This window comes from Podarcis filfolensis, assembly GCF_964270895.1.
Source record: "Podarcis filfolensis genome assembly, chromosome: 13".
Lineage (NCBI taxonomy): Eukaryota > Metazoa > Chordata > Lepidosauria > Squamata > Lacertidae > Podarcis > Podarcis filfolensis.
The window spans coordinates 24,718,123-24,743,871 of NC_139615.1; the positions used below are offsets into that span (position 1 = coordinate 24,718,123).

Consider the following 25,749-nt stretch of genomic DNA (forward strand, 5'->3'; position numbering starts at 1 on the left):
CTGTAAAAACCTATTCCCTTTGTCATCATCCACGGCACAAAGCCCAACCCATGTCCATCTGAAATGCTGAAGTAACTGCACAATTCCCTTGTGCTGGTGGGCTTCATTGGGGACCATCTGGTACAAGAATGGGAATAGAATTTCTGCACTTTGTAAGGGTAAAAATGATCCATAAGTGAGCTGTAATGAAACCCATGAATATTTCTCAAACAGATTACAAGAGAATAGTAAATCTTGTTCAACATCCTTTTGAAAACCAGAATCACAGTTTCTGCAATCAATGGCTGTTTCGTTTGCCCTAATATTGAAGTATTTTTACTCCCAGTGTTGGACCTTAAGCAAGTACTACTTTTGCAGCAGTACAGAATGAATCTTTGACCTCTTCTATGTGGCAACAGTTTGAGTCTATTCTGCCTCAAACTCATTTTCAAGAGCCTGAACATACCAATTTATTTCAACCTTTCCTTATATGATGCAAACAGTATAAAAACTGCATTATATTAGGAGAATATAAAAATGCTTGCAAAAATGCACATTAGTCACAGCTGCATACAAAAGTGTGTTTATTAGGAGAAATTAACACATTAAAAACATTAAAATGTGAGGATTTTGTCTAAAGAAATGCAGTTTGATGCAGAAATGTGCAGAACTGAATTTAGGATTGGGAAAATGGGAATCTGAGCAAATCAAAATGGACAGCTCTTTCCACCCCCAGCCTAGTGCCAAGCCATGTTTCCTGCATCCTATGGGTGTGCAAATGGGTGTTGTTGTTTGCCTAAACATTTGATTTGTCTCCTTTGATTTCATTTTTTCTCCAAGTTTTTCATTGCAATAACATCATTGTGATTTTATTTCGGTGTTCTGCAGTTTTGCCTCTCAGTGATACTAGTTCCCTCAGCCTCAGGCTGTATAAACACCAATTTAGGTAACTGTTTTCCTGCTGCAACCAGGTCACTCAAATGCTTTCAAAACATCCTATTACTAGTATGTATAGTAGGCTTAGGAATAAGATAGACACCAATGCTGGAGACAGAATGAACTTTAAGCTAAATATTATCTTGTGGTACTTTTTGAGGGTTTCTGAAGACTCAGGAGACACCATTCCTGACACTAGCTTCTAAGTGGCTTTTACCTCAGGTCAAATTCCCTGATTTCACTTCCAGGCAAATACATCCACAGCCCAGTCCAGCTATTGGGGACAATCTGCCCTTTTACTAAGAGCTCCTCTGATTGTATTTCTGCTTGCTTGGACAGTTTAATCAATTTCAGATACTCAAATACAAGCAAGTATTTACCCTGGGCAGCTTCTCAGATCAACTCAGCTGCTGGCTTCCTACTCCTGATCTGCACCAACGGATTTTAATAACACACTGGGTATTAACATACAGGCCTCAACTTTCCCCTCAATTACTCTCTACCCTTATTTATCACACTGACCTCTTCAGCTCCCTCAACTGTCAAAACTAGAAGTGCAGACTAAATTTTCTTGATCCATGACCCATATAATATAATCTTAAAAGTAATTCCCTCTAGCTACACAGGACACAATGTCTCTATGCAGGCAACATCCCACACTGACTCTGTTCAAGTGAGTTTATGCTGTGATAATGCCTCTTGCCTTCTAGTGGTGAAAATACTGGTGTGTTCTGTGGGTGTAAAAACTGCTTGGTTTTGTGTGTCTGGAATATAATGGAATGTCCATAGGTAAAAGTCACATCTCCTGTTCAATGCCCACTTTCATCTCTGTACTTACACCCCTAGCATTCACCCCTGCAATTTCTCTTTAAGTGAAAAAATGTACCTGCCCATCAGCTGCCCATGATCCAAAAGATCATCAACACTTTTTTCTCAAATCATGGTGGTGTTTACAGCCATATCGCAAAGCTCACAAGTATCTCATTTTCATAAAACTATGCACACAGGTTACCTGTGGTGTCTTGTGGATTGCTGAAATGATGGCCACATTGGCAGAGATTTCAGAGACACATCCTCCAACAACAGCGACCAGTTTGTTCTGATTTTGACATTTGAAGTTAGGAGAAAATCTTTGTTGTTTAGAAAGCAAGCTCAGGGTGGCCTTATAGGTCATGCTAGCAGTGTAGCTATTAAGAATGTGGAATCCCAGAGAAATGTTTGGTAAGATATTGGGGTTCTCATTTATCTCTTTTACAGCAAAGGCTAAGGCCAGGATGTGCTGGTAGTCCTTAGGCACCGAACTGCAATGTAAGTTACAGCTTTTTAATAAAACAACAGTGACAGAAGCAGTGAAAAACACATTTGTATTATTCATCCCTCATCCACATCCATTCAAGACTGCTGTGAAGCTAAAAGGAAACAAACTCAAAATGAAATGAAAATAAAGTATCTCAGTTGAGCAACTAAATGCTCAAATTGTTTTGGGATCATACTTTTTGTTAACAAACTGCTGTCTTCTGTTGCTGTAGTATTTCCCATTGTCTACAAGCAACAATGGCAACCAGGTAAACAAGCTGTAAGTAACCCAATGTATATAGACCATATATTCTCTATTTGTAGATTATATTATATTTTAAATAAACAATTATTTAATATATTCCGGAGCCTTTTTTAATTTAAAACAGCATAAACGAAGAACAGAGCAATACAAACAATGAAGCTCCAACACCAAACTTGAGAACACTCATCACAGATATCAAATTCCACCTTAGTGATGAAAATCATTATCTCCCTTAATGTATTTTCACCATATGCATATAGGATTTCACATTAGTTTAAATTATGCATTTTGTGGATTCGTAGCTGTATATATTGCTTAGGTCGTCAACAATTTTATATGTATAAATGTGGAAGAGCATGTAAGGGACAGCATGTTTAAATCAAAAGGTTTTTTTTACCGATCTTAAATGTGAAACACACTATAATACAATGTCATATTCCTCCTTGAGTATATTCCTCCATTGTGCAGAAGAAAAGATAAACCAAACAGGTCCATTCAATTCTTTGGCAGTTGTAAGGGAAAGTTTATTATTATCTTGTGCCCAGCAATATCACATAGAAGGCAAAATAGTTGTTAACAACTCCAAGCATTGCCAACATGCTGCTTTTTCACAACCACAATAAATAAATGCAGTATCCTTAAATATGTGTTCCTGGTAAATATGGTCTTTACATATTACCAAAAAAAAAAAAAAAATGTGTGTGAGAGAGAAGGGAGAGCAAGGTGATGATGTCTTACATAGGTTCATCAGTCACAATCTGTGTAGGTGGTTCAATTAGAGAAGGTACATTATAGAGAAAGAGGACTTGAGAAACCATCCCACCAATAACAAAATCCCCTGGCTGGTAAAATTCATGAGGAATAGGGAGCGGATCATCACGTATGCTGCAATTAATGAAATGTGACTTGCATACAGTATGGCACAGCAGCATAAGCAGCAAAACTATCACCATCATGATCCTGTTGACAAAAGATCCCTTCCAAATTTCAATTCCCATGGTACCCTCTACAGCATTACTTGTGGTTTTTAAAGGTTCAGTAGGTACGGCCTCAATCAAATAGTAGATAATACTATGGCTGCATTGATTTTCACCTTTGCCTGCTATAGAATGAGTATGCCAGTTCCTTTGTTTTCTAGTTCAGGGGTTCTCAAATTATTGTTTGTGGACCACCAGTGGTCTACATGCTCCGTTCAGGCTGTCCAACAGCATGTTTGTGAAGAACATTTATAATTTGAATTTTATACAATAAAATACAAGATTCAAAATGAAAAAGCAATAAAGTACTCTTAAAATTATGCAACCTCAACATCTTAAAATTGCTGCAAAAGGAAGACCATTAAGTGGTCTGCAAAGAACCTCAACAAGTTTTATGTGGTCCATGGCAGGAGAACTGTTCTAGTTAAAATTGTTCATCTGTTTCTCTCTTTGAACTGGATCAATAATAAGTTAGTGGAATGTGACTCCTGCTAATATCAATGGGACTCATAAAGTCTACATTCAAGTCTAAAGCTCCGCACTTTATTTGTATGTGTGTGTGGGGGTTTTTGGTTTTTGTTTTTTGGAAGAATAATTAACTTCTGAAAATATATCCTAATATAAATAGAGATAATCTAACGGAAGAATGACAGAGCCCTGCCTCTAACTAGATCTAATACTGAAGAATACAAGAGTTTTATAGCTTTACTTCAGACACTTGCTAACATGTGCTGAATGTCAATTGCATAAACTAGCAATTTTGACAGATATGATTATCATTCCCCAGTGTATTGCGGACTTCTGAAGTTCTGTCATGCATAACAAAACCGCTAGAAGATCTTTCCCAAATATTGTTTTCCCCATTTATTTTTACTGATAGTTAACTTAATTAGTAAGAATCTTTATCAACGCAGTACTTAAAATGTTCATGATGTTTACATAAGAATGGGTTGGGAATGTTTCCTGGCCGAAGAAGCTGATACTTAAATGTTGTTTACTGTATGTATCTGGGAATAGGCTGGATATGAAGTTGTTACTATGATGCTAAGAAAATGCAGAAGCAAGAAAACACATGACTCAGGAATCTTTGAAAGTTACTATGTTTGGCTTGGCCCAGGTCCTTCAGTATAAATTGCTATTTTAACTATATTGATTGCTATGTTATATTTCAATCATTGGTGTTCAGATTAAATTAACTGAACTTGTATTTTCATTTTTTGTGGCTATATCTTATAATTGGTTTTGTACTTGTAAACTACTTAGAAGTTGTTTGAGTCACTGATGGCGATATATATGCAACCAAAAACACACATATGGAGAAATTATTTCCAAGCCAATTAATTTTTGAGGACCCTCAAAACAAGGAATCATATGAGTTATAATTGTGTCTTCATTTGAATTAGCATTACCCTGAACAGTTAAGTAGGAAAGGGTCCATTCAAATGCAGGAGATGTTAGCAATCTAAAGTGAGAACCAAATTAAAAGGAAATGTTTCTGGCCAAACTCTGCATATAAGAATTGAAGGACAGACATTTGCTTAAGCAAGTACCCATAGCTGAATTCTTAAGACAACCCTCTCACCAGCATTTCCAATGAACTACATACACAAGCAGAAAGAAACATATGCACTCATGTTCTTTTACTTTTTTCTGCTGATTAGTTGTTCCCTGGTGTTCAGCTCAGATCTGAATATAATAATGTAGCATTTAGGGGGGAAAGATGCAACCCAGTAATCCAGCACCAGAGGACAAGATGGAAAAGATCTCCACAGCTACCATATATTTTCCTTTGGTGCTCAGATAGGTGGGAACAAAGGACAACCAAACACTACAAAACACCAGCAAGCTGAAAGTAATAAATTTGGCTTCATTGAAACTGTCAGGTAGATTCCTGGCAAGGAAAGCCAAGATGAAGCTGACAATGGCCAACAAACCCATATAGACAAAGACACCATAAAACATGGCAACTGAACCCTCATTACACTCTTCTATGATTTCCCCATGCAGTGAGTGCATATACGTATCTGGGAATGGAGGGGATGTACTTAACCAAAGAGTAACTATGCAAGCCTGAATAAATGAGCAGAAAAGGACAATAGCATTTGCCAGCCTTTTCCCTATCCATTTCCTCATCCTGGATCCTGGTTTGGTTGCCATGAATGCCAGAAGCACAGTAATGGTTTTTGCCAAATCACTGGAAAGGGCCACAGAAAAGATGATGCTAAAAGTGATTTGTCAGAGAAGACAGGTGACCTTTCCAGGCTGTCCAATGAAGAGAAAGGAGCAGAGGAAACAAAGCAGGAGGGAGATGAGAAGGATGTAGGTGAGAGTCTGATTGTTGACTTTGGCTATGGGAGTGTTATTGTGCTTCATAAAAGTCCCAAGTACGAATGTTATGATCAAAGAGAAAGAAATAGTCAAGATAACTAAGATGAGCCCTAAATCTTCTTCATAAGAGAGGTAGCTTGGGACCTTGGGAATGCATTGGGTTTGGTCATGGTTGGGATACTCATCTTCTGGACATTTCACACAGGCAGCCATATCTGAAATAAAGGAAGAACTGTTTAAATATTTTGGACATTGACCAATATATAGCTAAAGCATTGGTTCTTAACTTTTTGGGGGGGGGTGTCACAGAACTCTGATAATGTCATGATGATTTTTTCCTCTGGGGGAAAAATGCACATAAAGACTTAAACAGAAAATTTGAATTCAATTTAATTGATTAATTTAATTTAATTTCCCCACATAGACATATTCTAAAGAAAATCTTCACAATGTTTCATGTTGTTTCATGAAACAGTAAAACATTAGATTGTTTTGCTATGCTGACTATTTATTCTGTTCTTTGTTAAAAAAATTAACATAAGGCAGGTGGGGGGTGCGTTTCCTGACCAAAGAAGCTGATACTCTAAATGTTGTACATTTTATGCACCTGGGAGTAGACTGCATAATATGAATTTCAGAGTCCTGCAAATATATGTTCCATGTATTTTAACTTAGTCTAGTGACTAGCAAAGGATCTGCTACATTTTAAACCAATTACATATATATGCTTTGCTGGCTGTGATTCTTTGTTCTGCTCCCTGTGGGCAGGGAAGGTCCACAGAAGTTATATTACAGGAATTTAATTTTGAGGTTGCCAATGCATAGATCTCAGTATCTAGGCTACTGGAATAGTCATATCCAGTTTGCCAGGTGAAGAAGGTTTAAGGTGTTCCTTGCTGCTTACATCACTTGGGCTTCCCATTAAAGAGAAGGATCTACAGCATCCCTAGATTTTGTACCTGTTACTTCAGAAGGAGTACACCCCCCCCCCCAAGAATAGGTAAATCTCCCAACCTCTAAACTTGGGAACTGACCAACCACCATGCCATTGCCCTACCAGCATTTAACTCATGGGTAGGCAAACTAAGCCTCGAGGGCCAAATCCGGCCCAATTTCCTTCTAAATCTGGCCCGCAGACAATCTGGGAATCAGCGTGTTTTTACATGAGTAGAATGTGTCCTTTTATTTAAAATTCATCTCTGGGTTATTTGTGGGGCATAGGAATTTGTTCATTTTTTTCTTTTTCAAAATATAGTCCAGCCACCCACAAGGTCTGAGGGACAGTGGAACGCCCCCCTACTGAAAAAAATTGCTGACCCCTGATTTAACTTCTGACATTTGGCCTTCAGTTAGCCCACCACCATAGCCAGATAACTTTTTGGATTGGTCACTGGTGACTGCTGACTTTGATGTAACAGTGGAATAGAGCTGAGTTCCAGCAATATACTGATGACTCCTTTCCCAATATACTTTCTCGCTCCCAACCTTACTTAGCACTCCCTGATGGGTGGAAGCTTACAAAACTAGTACTGGATAATTGTATAGTATCCCTGTCCAGTGCTGGATTTACGTATAAGCTATAGCTTAGGGCTCCAATCTCTTGGGGGCCCCCAAATAATTCATACGGAAAAACTGGATGTACTTTGATAAAATACATATTTTCTTATGTGCAAATGGCTTTAGGTACGTATTGGGTCCATAAATTACCATATAGCATATATAGCATATATTCAACACAAAAAACAGTGACAAGTTGTTGTTGATAAAGGACCCCATTACCTTTAGTAGCTTAGGGCCTCATCAAACCTAAATCCGGCCCTGCCTGTAATTTTACAGGACAGTTAATTTTACTCTGTGCTCCAGCATATAGAGTCATACCTCGGGTTGAAGGAGCTTCAAGTTAAGTATTTTCGGGTTGCGCTCTGCGGTGACCTGGAAGTAACGTAGCACATTACTTCCGGGTTTTGCCACTCGCGCATGCACAGACGCTCAAAATGACATCATGCGCATGCGCGGAAGTGGCAAAACGCGACCCGTGCATGTGCAGACACGCAGATGCGTCTTACGTTTACTTCAGGATATAAATGGGGCTCCAGAACGGATCCTGTTCGTATCCAGAGGTACCACTGTAGTCAACATCCGAGTAACAACACTGTTTATTGCTGTTCCCTTGCCTCACCACTGGGAGACGGATAAACGGCAAACCTGTGAGTTCTCTCCTCATAGATTTTCTTTTTTAGCCTTCTAGGCAGGCCTAGATCTCTCCTTAACTGCTCTTACAGTTATTTCACTGAAACCTTCGTTTCCTCCCTCCTCAGCATATACTCATCCCCCCTTCCGCCCCCCCCCCTTTCTCCCTCTTTTTGTTTGGTCAATATCCAAGTCAGATCCTCTCAAGCCTTTTGCTGGCTGGTCTCTTCCTCTCTTACCTGCACAGCATTCCTCAACCCTGAGTGTCATTTTAACTTCCAGCTGCATTTTTATTACCCAGCTAAAAAAATGTGCTTGTTCTCATAATCCACTGCTGCACTTCGAGGTTGCCAAGCTTGGTGTCTGCATGTTTCTCCTCTCTAGCATATCCCTGCACCCACCATGACTGCTCTCCCGCTTCACAGTTGTCCATGGCTACTAACCACAATTATTATTTTCTTCATCCAATTTCAGAGGCAGTGTGCATCTGAATACTAGTTGCTTGGAATTAAATGAAGCATGCTGTTGCAGTCACCCTGTGAACCCTAATTCAATGTGCAGCCAGGAAGGGCAGCAGGGCTCAGTGTTCAATCCTGGTGGATAAAGCTTTAGCAGCATGTTCCATGTGCTACCACATGGAAGCACCAGCAGGGCAGGCCCTGCAGAATCTGCCTTCCTCTCTTTCTCCACCCACCCCCACTGTACCCTGACAACCCAGCCCTCCTGCCTTTTGACAGCACACACCCCTCCAAGTCAGCAGACCTGAGATAATGTTAATTAGAAGTTGCTTGTTGCATATGCAAATGGTTGATAAAAATGTGCCCCTTGCATCAAAATACAGTCTTGTGTTTTATTCCAGTGGGAGCACATTGATATGAATGATATGGGTGTTGTACTAGGATTGGGGGACTAAGGGTTCAAATCCCCACTCAGCCATGAAGCACAGTAAGTGATCTCAGATAAGTTATCATCTCTTAGCCTAACAGAGTTGTGATGATAAAAAAGGAGGGTGACATTCACATGTGCCACCTTGCACTCCTTGGAGTATGATATGGGTTGGGTTGTACTTTGCTTGTATTAACCCTGAGTAAATTACCTCATTTATTTACGCATTTTCTCCCCTTGAGAGTAATTAACAGATCTCTTGTCCCTCCACTCACTGCACCCCCAGTGTATTGATTTTATACAAAGGGACTGCATAAACAAGGACTGCTATTAGGTAGGAACGGCACCATACAACCACACCATCACCAGTTTTTCTGGAATACTGCTTTCCACTGAACACCATTGACTGAGAAGAATAGCTGGAAAAGTTAATGCTTGGTCCCTAAAAAAGATGCAAGTATAAAGCGTACTCTTTGTATTCTTAATTTCTACTTTCCTTCCTCCAGTCTTCTAAAAGGAAACACTCCAGTGCTGAGCAATTATGTTTGGGTAAATACTATTGAAATATGACCTATGTCCACACATTCCTGTGCTTGAGTCTAGTCAGCTCCTGATTTACAACATCTATTTACAGTGGGTAAAATAGTTGTAAAGGGAGTGGGATATAGGACGGAAATTGGAGAAAGGTTAGAATAGCAGAAGATGGTCTGAAATTGCTTCTGGACCGAATATAGGGATAGGGAACCCATGGCTGTCCATATTCATTCATTCATTCATTCTATTTTTATGCCACTTTTCCACACACAAAAGTCATGCTCAAAATAGCTTACAACAAAGAAACCGGGATGCATTTCAAACACTACAAAAGCAATTTCATCATAACAGAGCAAAACAATAACATAATAACAATTTAATAACAACAATTTCAACTTCATATGTTCTTGGATTCCATTTCCCATCTGCCCCAGCTAGCATGGCCAACGATCAGGGATAATGGGAGCTGAAATCCTACAACTTCTTCAGAAAACATCCTTCCTTAATTCCAGCATGACTTCTTCTTCCTTAGGTCTTTGCCAACAATGAAGGTGCTCTGTAACTCAATAATAATTCTATCTGGTCAAAGAAAGGAGTGGTCATGGAAGAAGATCTGCCAAGTCCAAATCTATCAGTCTCATAATAGCAGGGCAGTAGCAGGGTGGAAGGGGAGCATTACTACTATTTTTTGTCATTACTACCACTGGAGCATCAAAGAAGTAGGGGGAAATAATTGCTTTGGATCCACTTTGACAGCTCTGTTAGAGAGTGGCTTGCCTTGTTTTCCCAAGCTTCAGATGCTTGCCCTGTATCCTATAATGGGGAAACAAACATTTATAACTTGGGGAGAGGAAGTGGATGAAAATTTGCAGACATAAACTTCTTCTGAAGAGGTGCAAGGATTTTAGAGTGAGAAAAAACTGTACTTGATATACACACCAATGTCACATAAGAACACAAGAAGAGTCCCACTCAGTCAGGCCAAAGGGCCAACATAGTAGAGTAGCTGCTCTCACAGGGCAACCAGACACCTATGGGAAGCATACAACCAGAATCTGAGAGCAATATTCTTCTCCCAACTTGTGATTCCCAGCTCCTGTTATGTACAGGTAGTACAAAGCTGATTAGGACAGTGATGGATATGGGCGTGAAGCATCAGAAGCATATTTTTACTTGGGAAACTGGTTGGTGGGCTTGCCTTTGTGGCACCCAGTGTCTTTGTTATGTGTATGCAAGTTCTCACTCTTCATTTAAGAGCCAACAAGCCCAGCAAATCATTGTAGGCTGATCTTTAGAGCAATTTGCTAATATGAGAAGATTGGGGCCTGAGGAGTCAGCAAAGATGAAGAGATCAGCTCTTCTCTACTCACCCACCCCAAATCTTATGCATACCCTTTAGCATAGTCAGGAATTTAGATTTGGCAGAGGATCCTAGCTGTGATTTACTGTGGCCTATGAAACCAATTTCTATTTTTGATGTTCTAGACTTACTTATCCTTTCCCCCATCCACCTGATTTACTTCTTTCTTTGGCTTCATCTTTGCTCATTTACGACTGAAACAGCCTGTCATAATGATGCTTCCTTGCAATATTTCTGCCTTTATTTTCAGTGATGGAGAACCAGACAAATGTGAATAATTTTATCCTCATGGGTCTGACTAATGTCCCTGGGCGGAAAACCTTCTTCTTCATCATCTTCTTGTTTGTCTACTTTGTTATCATGGTAGGGAATGCCATCATTTTACTCATAGCACTGATTGAGCCACGCCTGCACATCCCCATGTACTTCTTTCTTGGGAACCTCTCTTGCCTTGACATATGCTACTCCACCGTCACTGTACCAAAGATGTTGACAGGCTTCCTCTTTGGATACCAGAAAATCTCTTTTATTGGATGCATGACACAGCTTCATTTTTTCCACTTCCTGGGTAGCAGTGAGGCTTTACTGCTGGGTGTCATGGCCTATGACCGCTATGTAGCAATATGTAATCCACTGCGTTACACTGTCATCATGAACAAGAAGACTTGCCTTTTCTTGGCCATGGCTACCTGGACCACTGGATTCCTCCATGCTCTCATGCACACCATAATGACATCTCGGGTCCATTTCTGTGGCCCCAACATAGTTCAGCACTTCTTCTGTGACATTAAACCCCTTTTGAGATTGGCGTGCTGTAGCACCATTCTTAACCTCCAGCTCCTCAACATAGTTACAGGCCTAATTGTTGTGCTCCCTTTCCTCCTAACATTTCTTTCATACACCTACATCCTCTCCTTCCTCTTCTTAAAGGTAAAGTCTAAGGAAAGCAGAGCAAAAGCCTTCTCCACATGTGCCTCACATATCACAGTTGTGACTCTTTTCTATGCAGGGGCTATCTTGACTTACGTTCCCCCCTCCTCAGGAGAATCCCTAAAGCAAGAAATCATGGTCACTCTCATGTACACTGTTGTCACTCCAGTTCTGAATCCTCTGATTTACACTCTAAGGAATCAAGAAGTGAAAACAGCTATTAAGAAATTAATAAATCAAAAGTGCAGAGCTTAAATATGGACTTAATAGTTTGTTATTGCCCTTGTTTCAGAGAACTGATATTGGCCATGGAAGGTCATAAGATGCAGCTAGGCACAGAGAATGTCAAAAGATCCTCATAACCACTTTTAGGCTTTCCTGTGTTGAACTAAGGGAGGGGGCAGCTATATCTGGATTCTTTATTGGTGGGTGGGATATTTTCATGCAACGGGCATGAATTTCATAATCTTTTTATCAGATCAAATCCACAGTCTTTTATATTGTGTCTTTCCAAGCTACAGTAAGTAACAATCTGTTGGATCGATCTGGTCTCTGAAACTGGTTCAACCTCACAAAAGGTCTACAATAGGGATATAGAACAATCCAGATGCTGTTGGACTGTACCTCCAATAATCCCAGACATCATTGCCAATAACCAAAGAATATGAGAGTTGTGGTCCAAGAACAAATGGAGAGCTAATGCTTCCCATCCTTGGTCTACAGACTTTCATAATGAATCGTTATGGTGATTCCCCTTTCCTGTACACACCTAAAAATGTATGTAACACACAGAAAAAGCCAACATGCCTTTAAAACATGAATACCATGTGAGCATGCCTGTAGGGCTTGTCTGTAGATCATAGGCAAGTGTATACTCTATGGCCAAACTCTCTGCTGCAATGTAATGCAGGTAAGATCTTTGGGGTAGATCTTGATTGATGGAAGGCATGGTCCTTATTCAATGTTGAAAACAAAAATTATTTCATTGTGGGATAAAGGGAACTGATATGCCTCTGTAATTTCATCAAAAAGAAAGGGAGGGAGGAATGTGACTGTACTTGCATTGCCAGAAGTATGTGTAAATGGTTAGTTTTTGGGAAACAGCAATCTGTGTTGCTGAAGAGATATCATACTGGCAGGTCCAAAATTCATTGTACTGGCAGTAAGGGCCAAAATGCTCTCACTACTCTATTTTCAGTTTATAAAAAGAAGCATGTGCATATGCAGATCATATCCAGTTCAGATGTGATGCAGCAGTTGGAATTCTACCCTGGCAACTGAGATGACATTTGAGAATAAAACCAAGAAGCTAGGAGCTGATCCAAAGCCCAGATCTGATGGAAAGAGGGTATCATTGTAAGCAGGTATAAACAAATAAAAGCAACATTCAGCTGAAAAAGCAATCTCTTGGGAAAATGAGGGGCTCCTGTGACACCTTGGTTACAGAACATAGTTTGTCTAGGCTAAGATGAGCAAATCTGTCTACTACATTTCCCCTCAGTTTCTCATTTTTCCAACTTATTTTCACTTTCCACATTTCCACATCAGTTTGCATTATTTAAAGTCCTCGTGAAAATTCTCCAATTTCAGTGTGAATTTCTCCTGATTGCCACATGTTTGTATGGGATTTCTCCTGATATACCATTTCCCCCTACTATAATAGAATTTTGTGTGCTACTTCCACAAATATGTCACTTTACACTGGTGTATGCATTTTTGTACATATTACTTGGGTGACATTGCTAAATTCAAAGAAGTTACCATTTTAAAGCATGGCTGTGTTTTGTTTTGCTGATTGTTTCACAAAGTATGAATTAATTTGCTTTTTAATGAGAAATTACCCACAAATGGGTCTGAACTGTTGGAAAGGAGGCAATGGTGTGGTGTTCCACACCCAATTTGTATAATTCAAGCAAGAAAGAAGGTGAACTGTGCAGTGAAATGCAAAGTTGAGTTATTGGGTGGATTCTTGATTTGGCACCCCAACACCACCTTTGATAAAGAGGTGTCAGGGACTGGACTGAGGGGGATGAGACTGAGGAGGAATGGTGGATACTGCCCCCCCTTTCTCCTGAAGCTGTGGTTTGAGGAAGGTCACAGCTCAGAGACAGGTGAACAGAAGAGTTGGGAGGTGTTGAGAGAAGAGAAGGGCGAGACAGAGACACATTCTCACAGAACAGCATTTCTGACGTCCCCTCCTTCTCCCAGAACCTGGCATGCATTGAAAGTGGAAGAGCAAAGGACTCAGAGACAATTAGACCCTGGCGGCCACTGTAATGTGAAGTGCTGTTGCTAGGAAGGGAGGGAGGAGCTCAGTTGGAGCAACACCATTAACTTAAGAGGCAGTGTACAGAGGCCTCTTGCCATGAATATTGAATAAAGACTCAGTAAGAGCTTCCTTGTCTACTTCCTTGACTGTCTACTGTGAGAGGGGAAAGGATCAGAATTCACTGAAACCTGACAAGAGGCCGTGTTTAGACATAATGGTAGTTGCTCAGATGACAGTTTAGGTTGGCCCTACTCTTGTTTTAGGGGGTTGTAAGCTTCTGCCTGAGCCTCCAAAGGAAATGGGTATCCCATTAAAGGGATCTGGGAGGAGGTGCTACTCTTCAGACACCCAGGCATGGGCTAGGGCCATAGCACTCCTTAAGACAATTCTCCTGTGGGGGTGACCCATTTGGATGTACTGTATGTTACAGGTCCTCCTCGTCTCAGGAGCAACCCCCTTTGGAAATACTTCCAGCAGCTGGGCTGGGTGTTAATGGTTAAACACGGTGTGTTTGCCAAACCTATTACACCTGTAAATAATAAAAGTTGTGGCCTTATTTGACCCCCAAAATTATTATTGTGTATTGATTGGTTCTTTTCCTAAATCAGGGGACATCAGGGTAGTGGTGGTGCCTGGGCACATGAGGAGAAAATCTGTACGCAGCTTCCAAGGCGCAAATACAATTACATTATGATGGATTCTGTACTCAAGAATGTGGGCCTTATAAAATAATATTCTAAAAATAAAATTGGTCATTAAAAACAGCTTGGCAGAATTTATTGATTCTACAAATTGTGTTCTCAAAAGCACACTTTATATTCTCAAAGGCACACAGTGTTTATTTTCTCAAAACCAAGAGATTTATAGACTGTATTCCCACATGAAGAGGTACTAAATTAAGGAATGTAGCTGATTTCCCCAATGACAGCCAACAATCTTTAACAAGCTGGGCTCATGTTGCATACTAAGTCTTAGGCTTACACATTAACATGGGGTCACACAGCAATCAGAGTGTATTTCTTTTGTCTCCTTTAAATACTTCCTTCATACCACTTAACATCAGTCTCATGTTCAATCATCTAAGGGAAAAGCGAACTCATCAAGGTAGGCACCGTCTGCAGCTTGAAAGAACACACTGTATAGCTGGATGTTAATATAGCAATTTATGTTCATCCAATTCTTTACTCCCAGAGTGAAATTATGCATGTTACAGCCTGCTTTTGTGAAAACTACAGCTGATAAACGTGAGTAAAGAACACAATAGAAAAATGAAATGCTCATGATGATAAAGTAAAGCAAAGGGTTGAAACTGGTGCTAGTGCTAGTAAGATAAGACCATTTGAAGTTAATGAACATAACTTGAGTTCAATAATTTAAATGGGTGTTTGCTGCAACTCGAATAACTGAATTGGCAAAAATTAATTAATTGGTAAACATTAATCTTGACCAATGCTATCTGTAACTATTCTTTGTCCAAATGTGGATTTCAGATGATCCTGAAAGAGTCATACTGGAAGGAGAACACAGGTACAATTTTGCTGTAGTTATTTATGTAATGATATGCTAAAATGTGAGTGTCTATTTCTGGGGGTAGGAGGGGATGGCTCTGCGACTGGGATGACGATAAAATTGTCCCTGATTTGACCAAAAATACTGTTTCTTGACTGTTATTCATCAGACAGGTTTGAGGGTTGTGCGACACCTGGGCACGCAAGTAATGATTATGGTTGTAGGAAAAATAAAATCATTTCCCTATAAAGAATGTAAGTGGGTTTAGAATTAGACTGGGGTTTTATCTGCTTATGTTTGTAGAGATTTCAGACACAGTCATACCTCGAGTTGCGTTTGCTTCACATTGCCTTTTTCCAGGTTATGAACACTTCTGGGTTCGCCGGTTCACGCATGCGCAGAAGTGCTCTATCACGTCACACGCACAAGCAGAAGTGGTGTTCTACTTACGGACTTTTCAGGGTGCGAACGGCACCCCGGAAGGGATGACGTTTATAAGTAGAGGAACCACCGTATAGGTAAATGGCTTGAATGGTACTCACCTACCTTTCTTTCTCCCTGCTGTCTTTTAGAGATGAAGAACCAAACAGAGGTGAGAGAATTCATCTTGACGGGCCTAACCAATCTCTGGGCTCTTCAGTGTACACTCTTTGCCATCTTCCTGATGCTATATTTAGCCAGCCTATTGGGGAATGCATCTATTGTGCTTGTTGCAATAGTTGAACCAAAGCTGCACACTCCCATGTACTTTTTTCTTGGAAACCTTTCCTGCCTTGACATCTTATTTACCACAACCACAGTTCCAAAGATGCTAGCTGGTTTTCTGTTGCCAGTCCAAACCATTTCCTTTGGTGGTTGCATGGCACAACTCCACTTTTTCCATTTCTTGGGCAGCAGTGAAGCCATTCTTCTTGGAGTAATGGCATTTGATCGCTATGTAGCAATATGCAACCCCTTGCGTTACTCCATCATCATGTGCAAGCAGGTCTGCCAAATCTTGGCAACAGCCACATGGTCTACTGCCTTTTTTCATGCCCTGATGCATGCAGTGGCAACTGCCCGTTTGCCCTTCTGTGGGCCCAATCACATTGAACACTTTTTTTGTGAAATCAAGCCTTTGCTGAAACTGGCCTGTGGTAGTACTCACCTGAATCTCTTACTTCTTAATATTGTAACCAGTTGCATTGTCATGGGACCTTTCATTGCCACACTCCTCTCCTACTTCTACATTATCATTTTTCTTCTCTTCAAAGTACAATCCCAAACTGGTCGGCAGAAAGCTTTCTCCACCTGTGGATCCCATCTGATGGTGGTTGGATTGATGTACGTGCCAGTGTTGTTTAACTACATGCTTCCTTCTGTGGGTAATGCTTCTCAAAGGGATATGATGGTGACCCTCATATACAGTGCTGTTACACCAGTTTTGAACCCACTTATCTATACATTGAGGAACCAGGAAGTCAAAACTGCCATGTTGAAGATTCTGGGAAGAAGGTTTTTGACATTTCACTGAAAGGAAATAATCAAAAGAGGCTTTATTGGTTTGTTCTTGTTCTTGTTTTTATTATATTTTTGTGGTTCTTTGATGTATTTTTATGTTGAGAATCACCCTGAGATCTACAAATACAGACCCTCCAAGTGTCCCTAATTTCCAGGGACATCCCTGATTTAGAGAAGCCATCCTGGTTACTGATAAGATCCCAGAATCTCCCACTTTTCCTTAAGACGTCCCTATTTTCATTGGAGAAATATTGGAGGGTATCTGACCCCTGAGCCATGCGAAGGCAATCTGTTTAGGAAAGGTGTTTTTTTAAGGTTTTATTATGATTTTATGTACTGTATTTTTCTCTCTATAACACGCACCTGACCATAACACGCACGTAGTTTTTAGAGAAGGAAAACAAGAAAAAAATATTCTAAACGAAACAGTGGATGTATGATTTTTGTGGTTCATGCTGTGGCCACAGACGTGTTCTGACGGTGAGTTTGGGGTAGCCCAATGCAAAAATCCTGAGGATCCATGTGGATCCATGCTTTGTAACCACATTTTTGTGCCATTACGGCCCCATGAAACAGTGGGTGTGGGTGTGTTTTTTGGTGCAGGCTGTAGCCATGGACATGCTATGTAATCTGATGGTGAATTTGGGGTGACCCAGTGCAAAAATCCTGAGGATCAATGTGGTTCTGTGCTTTGTAACTACGTTTTAAGTGGGGAGGGAAGGAAAAGCATTCAAGGGACAAGGAGCATGCGTGGGGTGTGTGGAGAAAGATGCTGCTAATAATGCAGGAGAGGGGTTTAAGGGGAGAAGGAACACGCGTCGGGTGTGTGGAGAAGGATGCTGCTAATAATGCAGGAGAGGCTCCTCTCCTCTCCCGCTTTGCTCCTTTAAAACAAGCAGGCTCTGCTTCTCTCCCTCCTCCCCGGCTCGGCAGCTGCCGAAACGCTCACACTCACACTTAAAGATAATTAAAAGCAACGCGCTAAGACAAACAAAGGAAACCACGATAGTAACCACTCTGAGACAAATCAAGAAAAATTGCAACCAACACTCTCCCCCAACAAGCCCAGTGAGGTCAAAACACACACACGCACGCAGAGAGCCGGCCCTAAAGTCGCAGGGGCGCTGGAAGTCACAGGGGCGCTGGGGGAGTGAACAGGAAGCAAGAGAAGGAGAACGATCCCTCTCACACACACAGACACACAGAGTATCAATCCTAAAGTCGCAGGGGCGCTGGGAGAGTGAACAGGAGGCAGCAGGAGGAGAACGATAGCTCAAGCACACACACACACACAGCCCCTACAGTGGCTAATCCAAAATCGGACAGCAAAAAACTGCAGGCAGGGACAGAGAGCACGGGGTTGTTTTAAAGCAGCCAACTGGACAGAAGCCGCTTACACTCGTGTAAGCGGCTCCTGTCCTCTCCCGCTCTGCTTCTCGCCCTCCTCCCCGGCTGGGCTCGCTGACAGGAGTCGATTACACCCGCTTTGCTGTTTCAAAGCCAGCCACGGACTGCTCACGACTGCAGCAGATTCCCCCCGCCATCCGTAGGCATTCGCTCCATAACACGCACAGACATTTCCCCTTACTTTCTAGGAGGAAAAAACTGTGTGTTATGGAGCGAAAATTACGGTATGTTGGGAGCTGCCCAGAGGCAACCCAGTAAGATGTGTGGGGTATAAATAGTAAAATTATCATTATGCAATGGGATGACCGTATTTTCATTGGAGAAATTTTGGAGGGTATGCAAATGAAGGGTGGTATAAAATTTAATAAATAAATGCAAATAAATAAACTGAGGAACTTTGTCTGAACCTTACATCACTTTTAAGAGCCTAACAGAACAATCATAGTATTGAACAAAAGCATGTTCCCAAAAATAGTCTTGATAGCATTATAAACACATTTCCAGTTTAACTCAACACAAGTCCACTATAACTTAATAACTCCACCACAACTTACCGTATTTTTTGCTCTATAACACGCACCCGACCATAACACGCACATAGTTTTTAGAGGAGGAAAATCCGTAGGCATGCCACCCGTAGGCATTCCCTCCATAACACGCACAGACATTTCCCCTTACTTTTTAGGAGGAAAAAAGTGAGTGTTATGGTGCAAAAAATACGGTATTTGGTGGTTTTCAATCAAGTATTGAAGTTTCATACTGAGCTCACCAAAATTATGTGGATGGGAAGGCAAAAAGGAAATGAAAGTTGGGGTGAAATCTCCCTATTTGCAAAAGTATTATGAGACATGATAAAATCAACCAATATGATATATTCCTTTAGTTGTCAACAATACCCATTTGCTGCCTACAAAGAACAAACTGATGAGCCTTTCCCAAACTAATAAATGGATACAGATCTGATATATAAAAAAGGCAACATGAAGAAACCAATGGGTAAAAAAGAAGAAGGATTCACTGTTACTGGCCTGAGAAGAACTACAAAAGAATTTCAAAGATTCAAAAATTCAAAGAAATTTCAAAGCATGAAATTTCATAGCTGGAATTCATCAGCAAGTTTGCTTAAACAAGCTCAAAATTTTCTCTCTCACTCTAGACAATATCATATAAAACAAACAATTAACATACCATCTCAAAAGACCTTATTAATCATTTATGTTTTCAAAAACAAAGGAATTCTCATATGACATGAAAAATCTCTAAAGGTTTTGGTTTTTTCTCCTAAAGGGAGGTTGGTTTTTCTTTTCCAAAGGAGGGTAGATGTGATAAAATGAGCACTCTCAAAAGTATACAAAGAAGCTATATCTCTCCTCTGCTTTAATATGAGTGTGGGCAAACTGATGATAACATCTTACCCTAGTTCTGTGGATTTTAATCTATTTACAAGTTGAATATCTAGACTGAAAGAAGTATATAGTTTGCTAAGGTAAGAGCTGCAGCAGCAAGCAACTTTTTTAAAAAAGATAACAAAAATGCATTCAGTATGTGGATCCCTTAACTACAGGGTTGCCATATTTCAAAAAGTTGAGCTGTTTTTAAACAAACTCCAAGATTATTGAGCTTTTTTTCTTTCTTTTTTTACAAAAACGCAAAAAACTCACAATTTTCGGTCAACTTGTCTAAGATCCAATATAAAGAGCCTGTTGGAAATGACCCTGGGATGTCAATTCCACCTTTGAAATCCCGGTAATGAAATCCCAGGAAAATCCAGAAATAAGGTAAAGGTAAAGGGACCCCAGACCATTAGGCCCAGTCGTGACCGACTCTGGGGTTGCGGCGCTCATCTCGCTTTATTGGCCAAGGGAGCTGGCGTACAGCTTCCAGGTCATGTGGTCAGCATGACTAAGCCACTTCGGCAAACCAGAGCAGCGCATGGAAACGCCATTTACCTTCCTGCCGGAGTGATACCTATTTATCTACTTGCACTTTGACGTGCTTTCAAACTGCTAGGTTGGCAGGAGCAGGGACCGAGCAATGGGAGCTCACCCCGTCGTGGGGATTCGAACCGCCAATCTTCTGATCGGCAAGCCCTAGGCTCTGTGGTTTAACCCGCAGCACCACCCACATCCCATCTACTTAGCAAATTTCAGATACCTTCATACCTTATTCTCCCCTATGGGTTGCATTACAGAAATAAAGGAATAAATGAGTTAAAAATTAGGAGTACAGTTCACACAGTGGGAAAAGTGGAATAGATGTGGGAAATGATACAAAGCATGATTTTTACAGTCTGCACATGTAAATCATGTCTCGTTTTCTGTCTCGTAGTAATACTGTTGTGCTAGTCTTCAATATTAACAATTACTTCAGCAATTAACAGTTTTAAACACTTGTCTCCATGCCAAGTAAAAATCTTTAGCTGATTAAATGTTGCCTAATAACTAGTGGGTAATCAGTTGGAGATGCAACTTGATGGAGCTGCACCAATATAGAATGAGTATACATAGCTATGGGCAAATCCGCACTATACATCTAAAGCACAAGTGGTGAACATTTAAAGCACAGGACTTCTCCCAAACAACCCTGGGAAGTGTAAGTTCTTAGGAGTGTTAGAAATGGTAGCTCTGAGATGGAGTAGCTCTGTTTATGGTTGCCAGAAGTCCCTGTTTCCCGGGGACAGTCCCCGGATTTACAAATCTGTCCACGGACAAAATCCGTCCCCGGAATGTCCCCGGATTTCATTTAATGTCCCCAGATTTATATTTTAGGTGTTGTAGATTTATTAGCAGGGAATGAATGTTGTGTGATTGGTTCAACGGCACAAGACACATCATATGGGGACCTCTGGCAAGGCAAAATGGCGGGCACCATGGCAGCGGGCAGCTCCTGAAGCCAGCCAGAGCCAACTGCGCTACCAGGTTGGCTCCGGGCTGCTGAGACTGTCACTGCCACAGCCACTGCCAAGGGGGAACTGGAGACGCCTGGCGCATCAACTGGGGAAACCACTGACACCTCCAACCCAAATCGAGCCTGGAGCGAGAGCACCTGGCCACCCGGCCGACTGCCCAGTGGTGCTCTGGGGCCAGGAAAACCCCAGAGCTGATGCAGAGAGAAGGAGGAGAGGAGAAGGAAGGGAGAGAAAGAGGAAGGAGAAAAAAGAGGTGAGTCCCGACCTTGCTGCGCCGCTGTTGCTGCTGAAGAGGAGAAGTAGGAGAGTACTGGAAGGGCAAGGACACATGGCCAAGCCCAGGCCCAAGCCTAGCCTACTCCACAGTGGCTAGCACTCCAAGAGATCAGGTCGTGGCCTAAAGGAAGGCCATGTGACAGAGGAGACCACAGAAGAGGACATATTACTTCTTTAAAATAATAATAATAATAACTTTTTTAAATAACCTTTTTCTCTTTTCAAAAAAAAATAATGTCCCCGGATTCTTTGAAAAAAATCTGGTAACCTTACTATAGTTCCTACAATTTTGGGGGTGAATAATGTGTTTCAAATGTGTGCTGAACATGCTTTAGGTGTATAATATGGATCTTCCATAAATTTCACTATCTTTCATTTTCTTTGTTCCTTTGCGTGCAACTGGGGCAATGAGTTTCCCATGTTTGCAGCTGTCCCATTGTAGTGTAACTTTAAGTGCAGTTTGATGTTGAGCAACTTTGCAGCTAATAATGTTTAACTCAATGTCTTTTTTCTTGGGGGGAAAGTGACATCAAACTTCCCATAATGACACAGCTACAGGGGCCAGTTAAAGTTGCCAGTCTGAATCAAGAAAAACAAACCTTTTTGTAGTTTATGCAACGCTTGTTGTTTTTGTTATTTTCTACACATTTAACAAATGAAAGGAAGGGGGAACAAAAAGAAACATGGGACACATCTGAAGAAGCCAGTTTGGTTGTTTGGTGAGCACTCTGGTGAGTTGAGTCTTTTAAAGGATGTGCATATGAAATGGAAGGAGGGTCATATAACCACAGACCAATGCAATAGATAGCCCAAGCCTGTAAGTGTGATGTAAGGCAGGTTTACAAAGGTTGCTAAAACAATGACAAAGCAATGCAAAGTGGTTCCTTGGTTATGTTCAGAGCAAGAAAAAGAAGTGAGGGATACGTTTATTGCTTGGACAAGACAGTGAAGTGTTAACAGGTGATGGAGAGAAGGTGCAACCACTAATTTTTTTTGCTTTGCACTTCTCTCACAGCGGGAATGGTGTTCTACCTGGGAATAGCAAGAGAGAGAAAGAGAGTGTGTGTAGGATAGAAGAGACTCTAACAAACTCATTTCATACAAAATGTGATCTGATTATTCAATATGTCACTAACTGTGTTTCTCTAATTCAGGGGCGGCCAATGCAGTACCCTCCAGAAGATGCTATTACTCACTCAATTCCTGAACAAACTGGCTAGAGCTAGTGGCAGTTGGAGTCCAACAACATCTTGAGGGCACCACTTTGACTATCCCTGCGCTAATGAAAATTCATCACTCTTTCAGGAATGACAGAGTGAGATAAATATCACATCAGATGTATTCCACCCTGCATTTAGCACTCTACTTAGCATCACAAAGATGGAAGGAATGATGGAGATTATTTAATCCAACACTCTGGACTTCTGCTGAAATACTACATACTTTGAAAATAATCTTCATGCCTTTCTATCTCATATTGTTTTCCTTAAAATTAATTTAAAAACTGACCAGGGAAAGAAGCCTTGTCAAATTGCCTTTATGGCTTCAGTCCCAACACCACAATCCATTGTCTTTCAATTCATTCATCACTACAGTACATTCTCTTCTAATTCCATTCTAAAACCACTGGCCTATTTCCCCCCATTTTTATTTTTTTTATCTGCACAGAGATGGGGAACCAGACAGAGGTCTACGAGTTCATTCTCTTGGGTATAGCAAATGACCACAGACAGCAACACATGCTTTTCACAGTCTTCCTGCTGCTCTATGTGGCCTGCTTGCTAGGAAATGGGGCCATTTTGGCAGTAGTCCTGGTTGAGCAACGCCTTCACACCCCCATGTATTTTTTCCTTGGAAATCTCTCTTGCCTTGATATATGTTGCTCCACAGTTACTGTACCCAAAATGCTGAATGGCTTCCTAAAGAGGCACAACACTATCTCCTTTATTGGTTGCCTGACTCAACTGCACTTCTTCCACTTCCTGGGCAGCAGTGAAGGCATGCTTCTGGGAGTCATGGCATATGACCGCTATGTGGCCATATGCAACCCTCTGCGTTACACCATCATCATGAATAAATGGGCTTGCCTTGCACTAGCTGTGGCTACCTGGGCCGCAGGCTTCTTTCATGCCCTAATGCACACAGTAGTCACTTCCCGGCTGTGGTTCTGTGGCCCCAATCTTATCCAGCACTTTTTCTGTGACATCAAGCCCCTGCTAGAATTGGCTTGCAGTAGCACGGCCCTCAACATGACCCTCCTCAACATTGTCACAAGTTGCATTGCTCTAGGTTCCTTCTTCCTCACTCTCCTTTCTTATCTCTATATCATCTCCTTCCTCTTCTTCAAAGTCCAGTCATGGCAGAGCCGTTGGAAGGCCTTCTCAACCTGTGCTTCTCACCTAACGGTGGTAGCACTTTTGTATGTTCCAGTTATTTTCAACTACATGCTTGCCTCTACTGGTGAATCTTCTGAAAGGGAAATGAGCATCACTCTGTTGTACAGTGTGGTCACACCTGTTTTAAACCCCTTGATCTACACTTTGAGGAATCAAGAGGTAAAATCTGCTCTGAGGAAAATATTATGCAGAAAAATTATCTTTCAAACATAGGAAGCTGGCTTATACAGAATTGGATCATTGCTCTATTTGACTAACTGACGATGGCTCTCCAGTGTGTAACACAGGGTCCTCTCCTAGTCCTACCTGGAGATGCTGAGGAATAAATCAAAGATGGTAGCCTGAGCCATACTTTGAGTCATGCCATGTAACTTACCCACAAAACAGTTTCTAATGAACTGTTAGAAAGGAGGCAATGCTGTGGTGTCTCCAAACAGGTTTGCACAAATCAGAGGTCTTATTTAGACATGACGGTGTCCACCTGTCAGCTGCAGGGAATAATGCCTGGTTAATGGATTTGGTTGGAGGCTTAAAGGCCTGGTTGAAAATGTGATTGGTTTGACGACAAGCCAAAAGCGCTTGGCTCATGTAGCAGTTTAGGCATTTGCTTGGCCTTAGTCTTGGTGGAGGGCAGGCTGTAATCCTCTGCTTGTTCCACTAAAGGAAAGGGGTATCCCATTAAAGGGATCCAGGAGGATGCCCAGGAGGGGCCATGGTCATTGCACCCCTTAAGGTGGTTCTCTTGTGGGGGTGACCCATTTTGATGTATGTTATAGGTCCTCCTGGTCTCAGGGGCAAACCCCTTTGGAACTACTTCCAGCAGCCAGGCTGGATGTTAATGGTTATACCCAATGCTATGCCAAACCTATTACATTTGTAATGAATAAAAGTTGTGGACTTTTTTGACCCCAAAATGTAAAGGTTGTGTCTTGACTGGTTCTTCTCCTAAATCAGGAATCACTGCATGTGGTGGGGCCTGGGCACACAACTTCTAAAGAGGGGAGAGAATGGTGTTAAGATGGACTATCTACTAAAAAATGTGAGCCTTTTTAAAAATTGTTGAAAGAGCTCACATTGATGATGCTAAAAATAATCTTGGTCATTAAAAGCAACGTAGCAGAATATATGGATTGCATAATTTTTGTATTCTCAAAAGCACACTTTGTATTATCGAAAGCACAAATTGTTTATTTTCTCAAAATAAAGAGCATTGTGGACTCAATTCCCACATGAGCAATCAAGAGGCACTAAATTAATGAATGTAGCTAATTTACCCAACTGCGGCCAACAATCTTAACAAGCTGGGCACATGTTGCATACTAAAATTGTGTGGGCTCACACAGCAATCAGAGTGTTGTTGTTGTTGCTTTGTCTCCTTTAAATACTGTACTTCCTTCATACCACTTAATGCAGTCTCAAGTTCAATGGACAAGCGGACTTATCAAAGTAGGTGCTGTCTGCAGCTTGAAAGAATGCACTATATAGCTATCTGTTAATCAAGAAATGTATGCTCATCCCATTCTTTACTCCAAGGATGAAAGTATACAAGTTTGCGCTGACAGTCTGCATTTGTGGAAATCTACAGCTGATAAACCTGACTAAAGCACACAATAGAAAAATGAAATTTTAATTATGATAACACAGAGGAAAGGGTTTTATCCAGGTTACTCATTTCAGGAAATTATACTTTGTAGTCACTTTAGGTTCCATATAAGTTGCATTAATTCTTTTTGCGAATCTATTTTCAAGGAGGAAGTGCCCTTCCATTGCATGCCTGACGTTTTCCTAAGGTTCTGTTACATAT

General features: G+C 41.1%; 3 protein-coding genes and 1 long non-coding RNA gene across 4 annotated transcripts in view; 3 read left to right on the top strand and 1 right to left on the bottom strand.

Moving 5' to 3' along the window:
• The window catches only part of LOC310748627 (vomeronasal type-2 receptor 26-like), a gene marked incomplete at both ends in the record, with an annotated part of 390,828 nt that overhangs the window by 12,898 nt on the left and 352,181 nt on the right, over positions 1–25,749 (bottom strand). The window lies entirely within an intron of this gene.
• On the top strand, positions 20–2,383 carry LOC310746732. Its single transcript, XR_014540785.1, has 2 exons — positions 20–158; positions 2,173–2,383. It is a non-coding gene; the product is annotated as an uncharacterized lncRNA (long non-coding RNA).
• LOC310748629 (olfactory receptor 12D1-like) lies at positions 11,003–11,935 on the top strand (the record flags this gene model as incomplete). Its single annotated transcript, XM_083584480.1, has 1 exon — positions 11,003–11,935. One exon carries the CDS (start codon positions 11,003–11,005, stop codon positions 11,933–11,935), a length of 933 nt encoding a protein of 310 aa, XP_083440606.1.
• Positions 16,033–24,158, top strand: LOC310748630 (olfactory receptor 12D1-like; the record flags this gene model as incomplete). Its single annotated transcript, XM_083584481.1, has 2 exons — positions 16,033–16,147; positions 23,335–24,158. The coding sequence occupies 2 exons, from the start codon at positions 16,033–16,035 to the stop codon at positions 24,156–24,158; spliced, it is 939 nt and encodes a 312-aa protein (XP_083440607.1).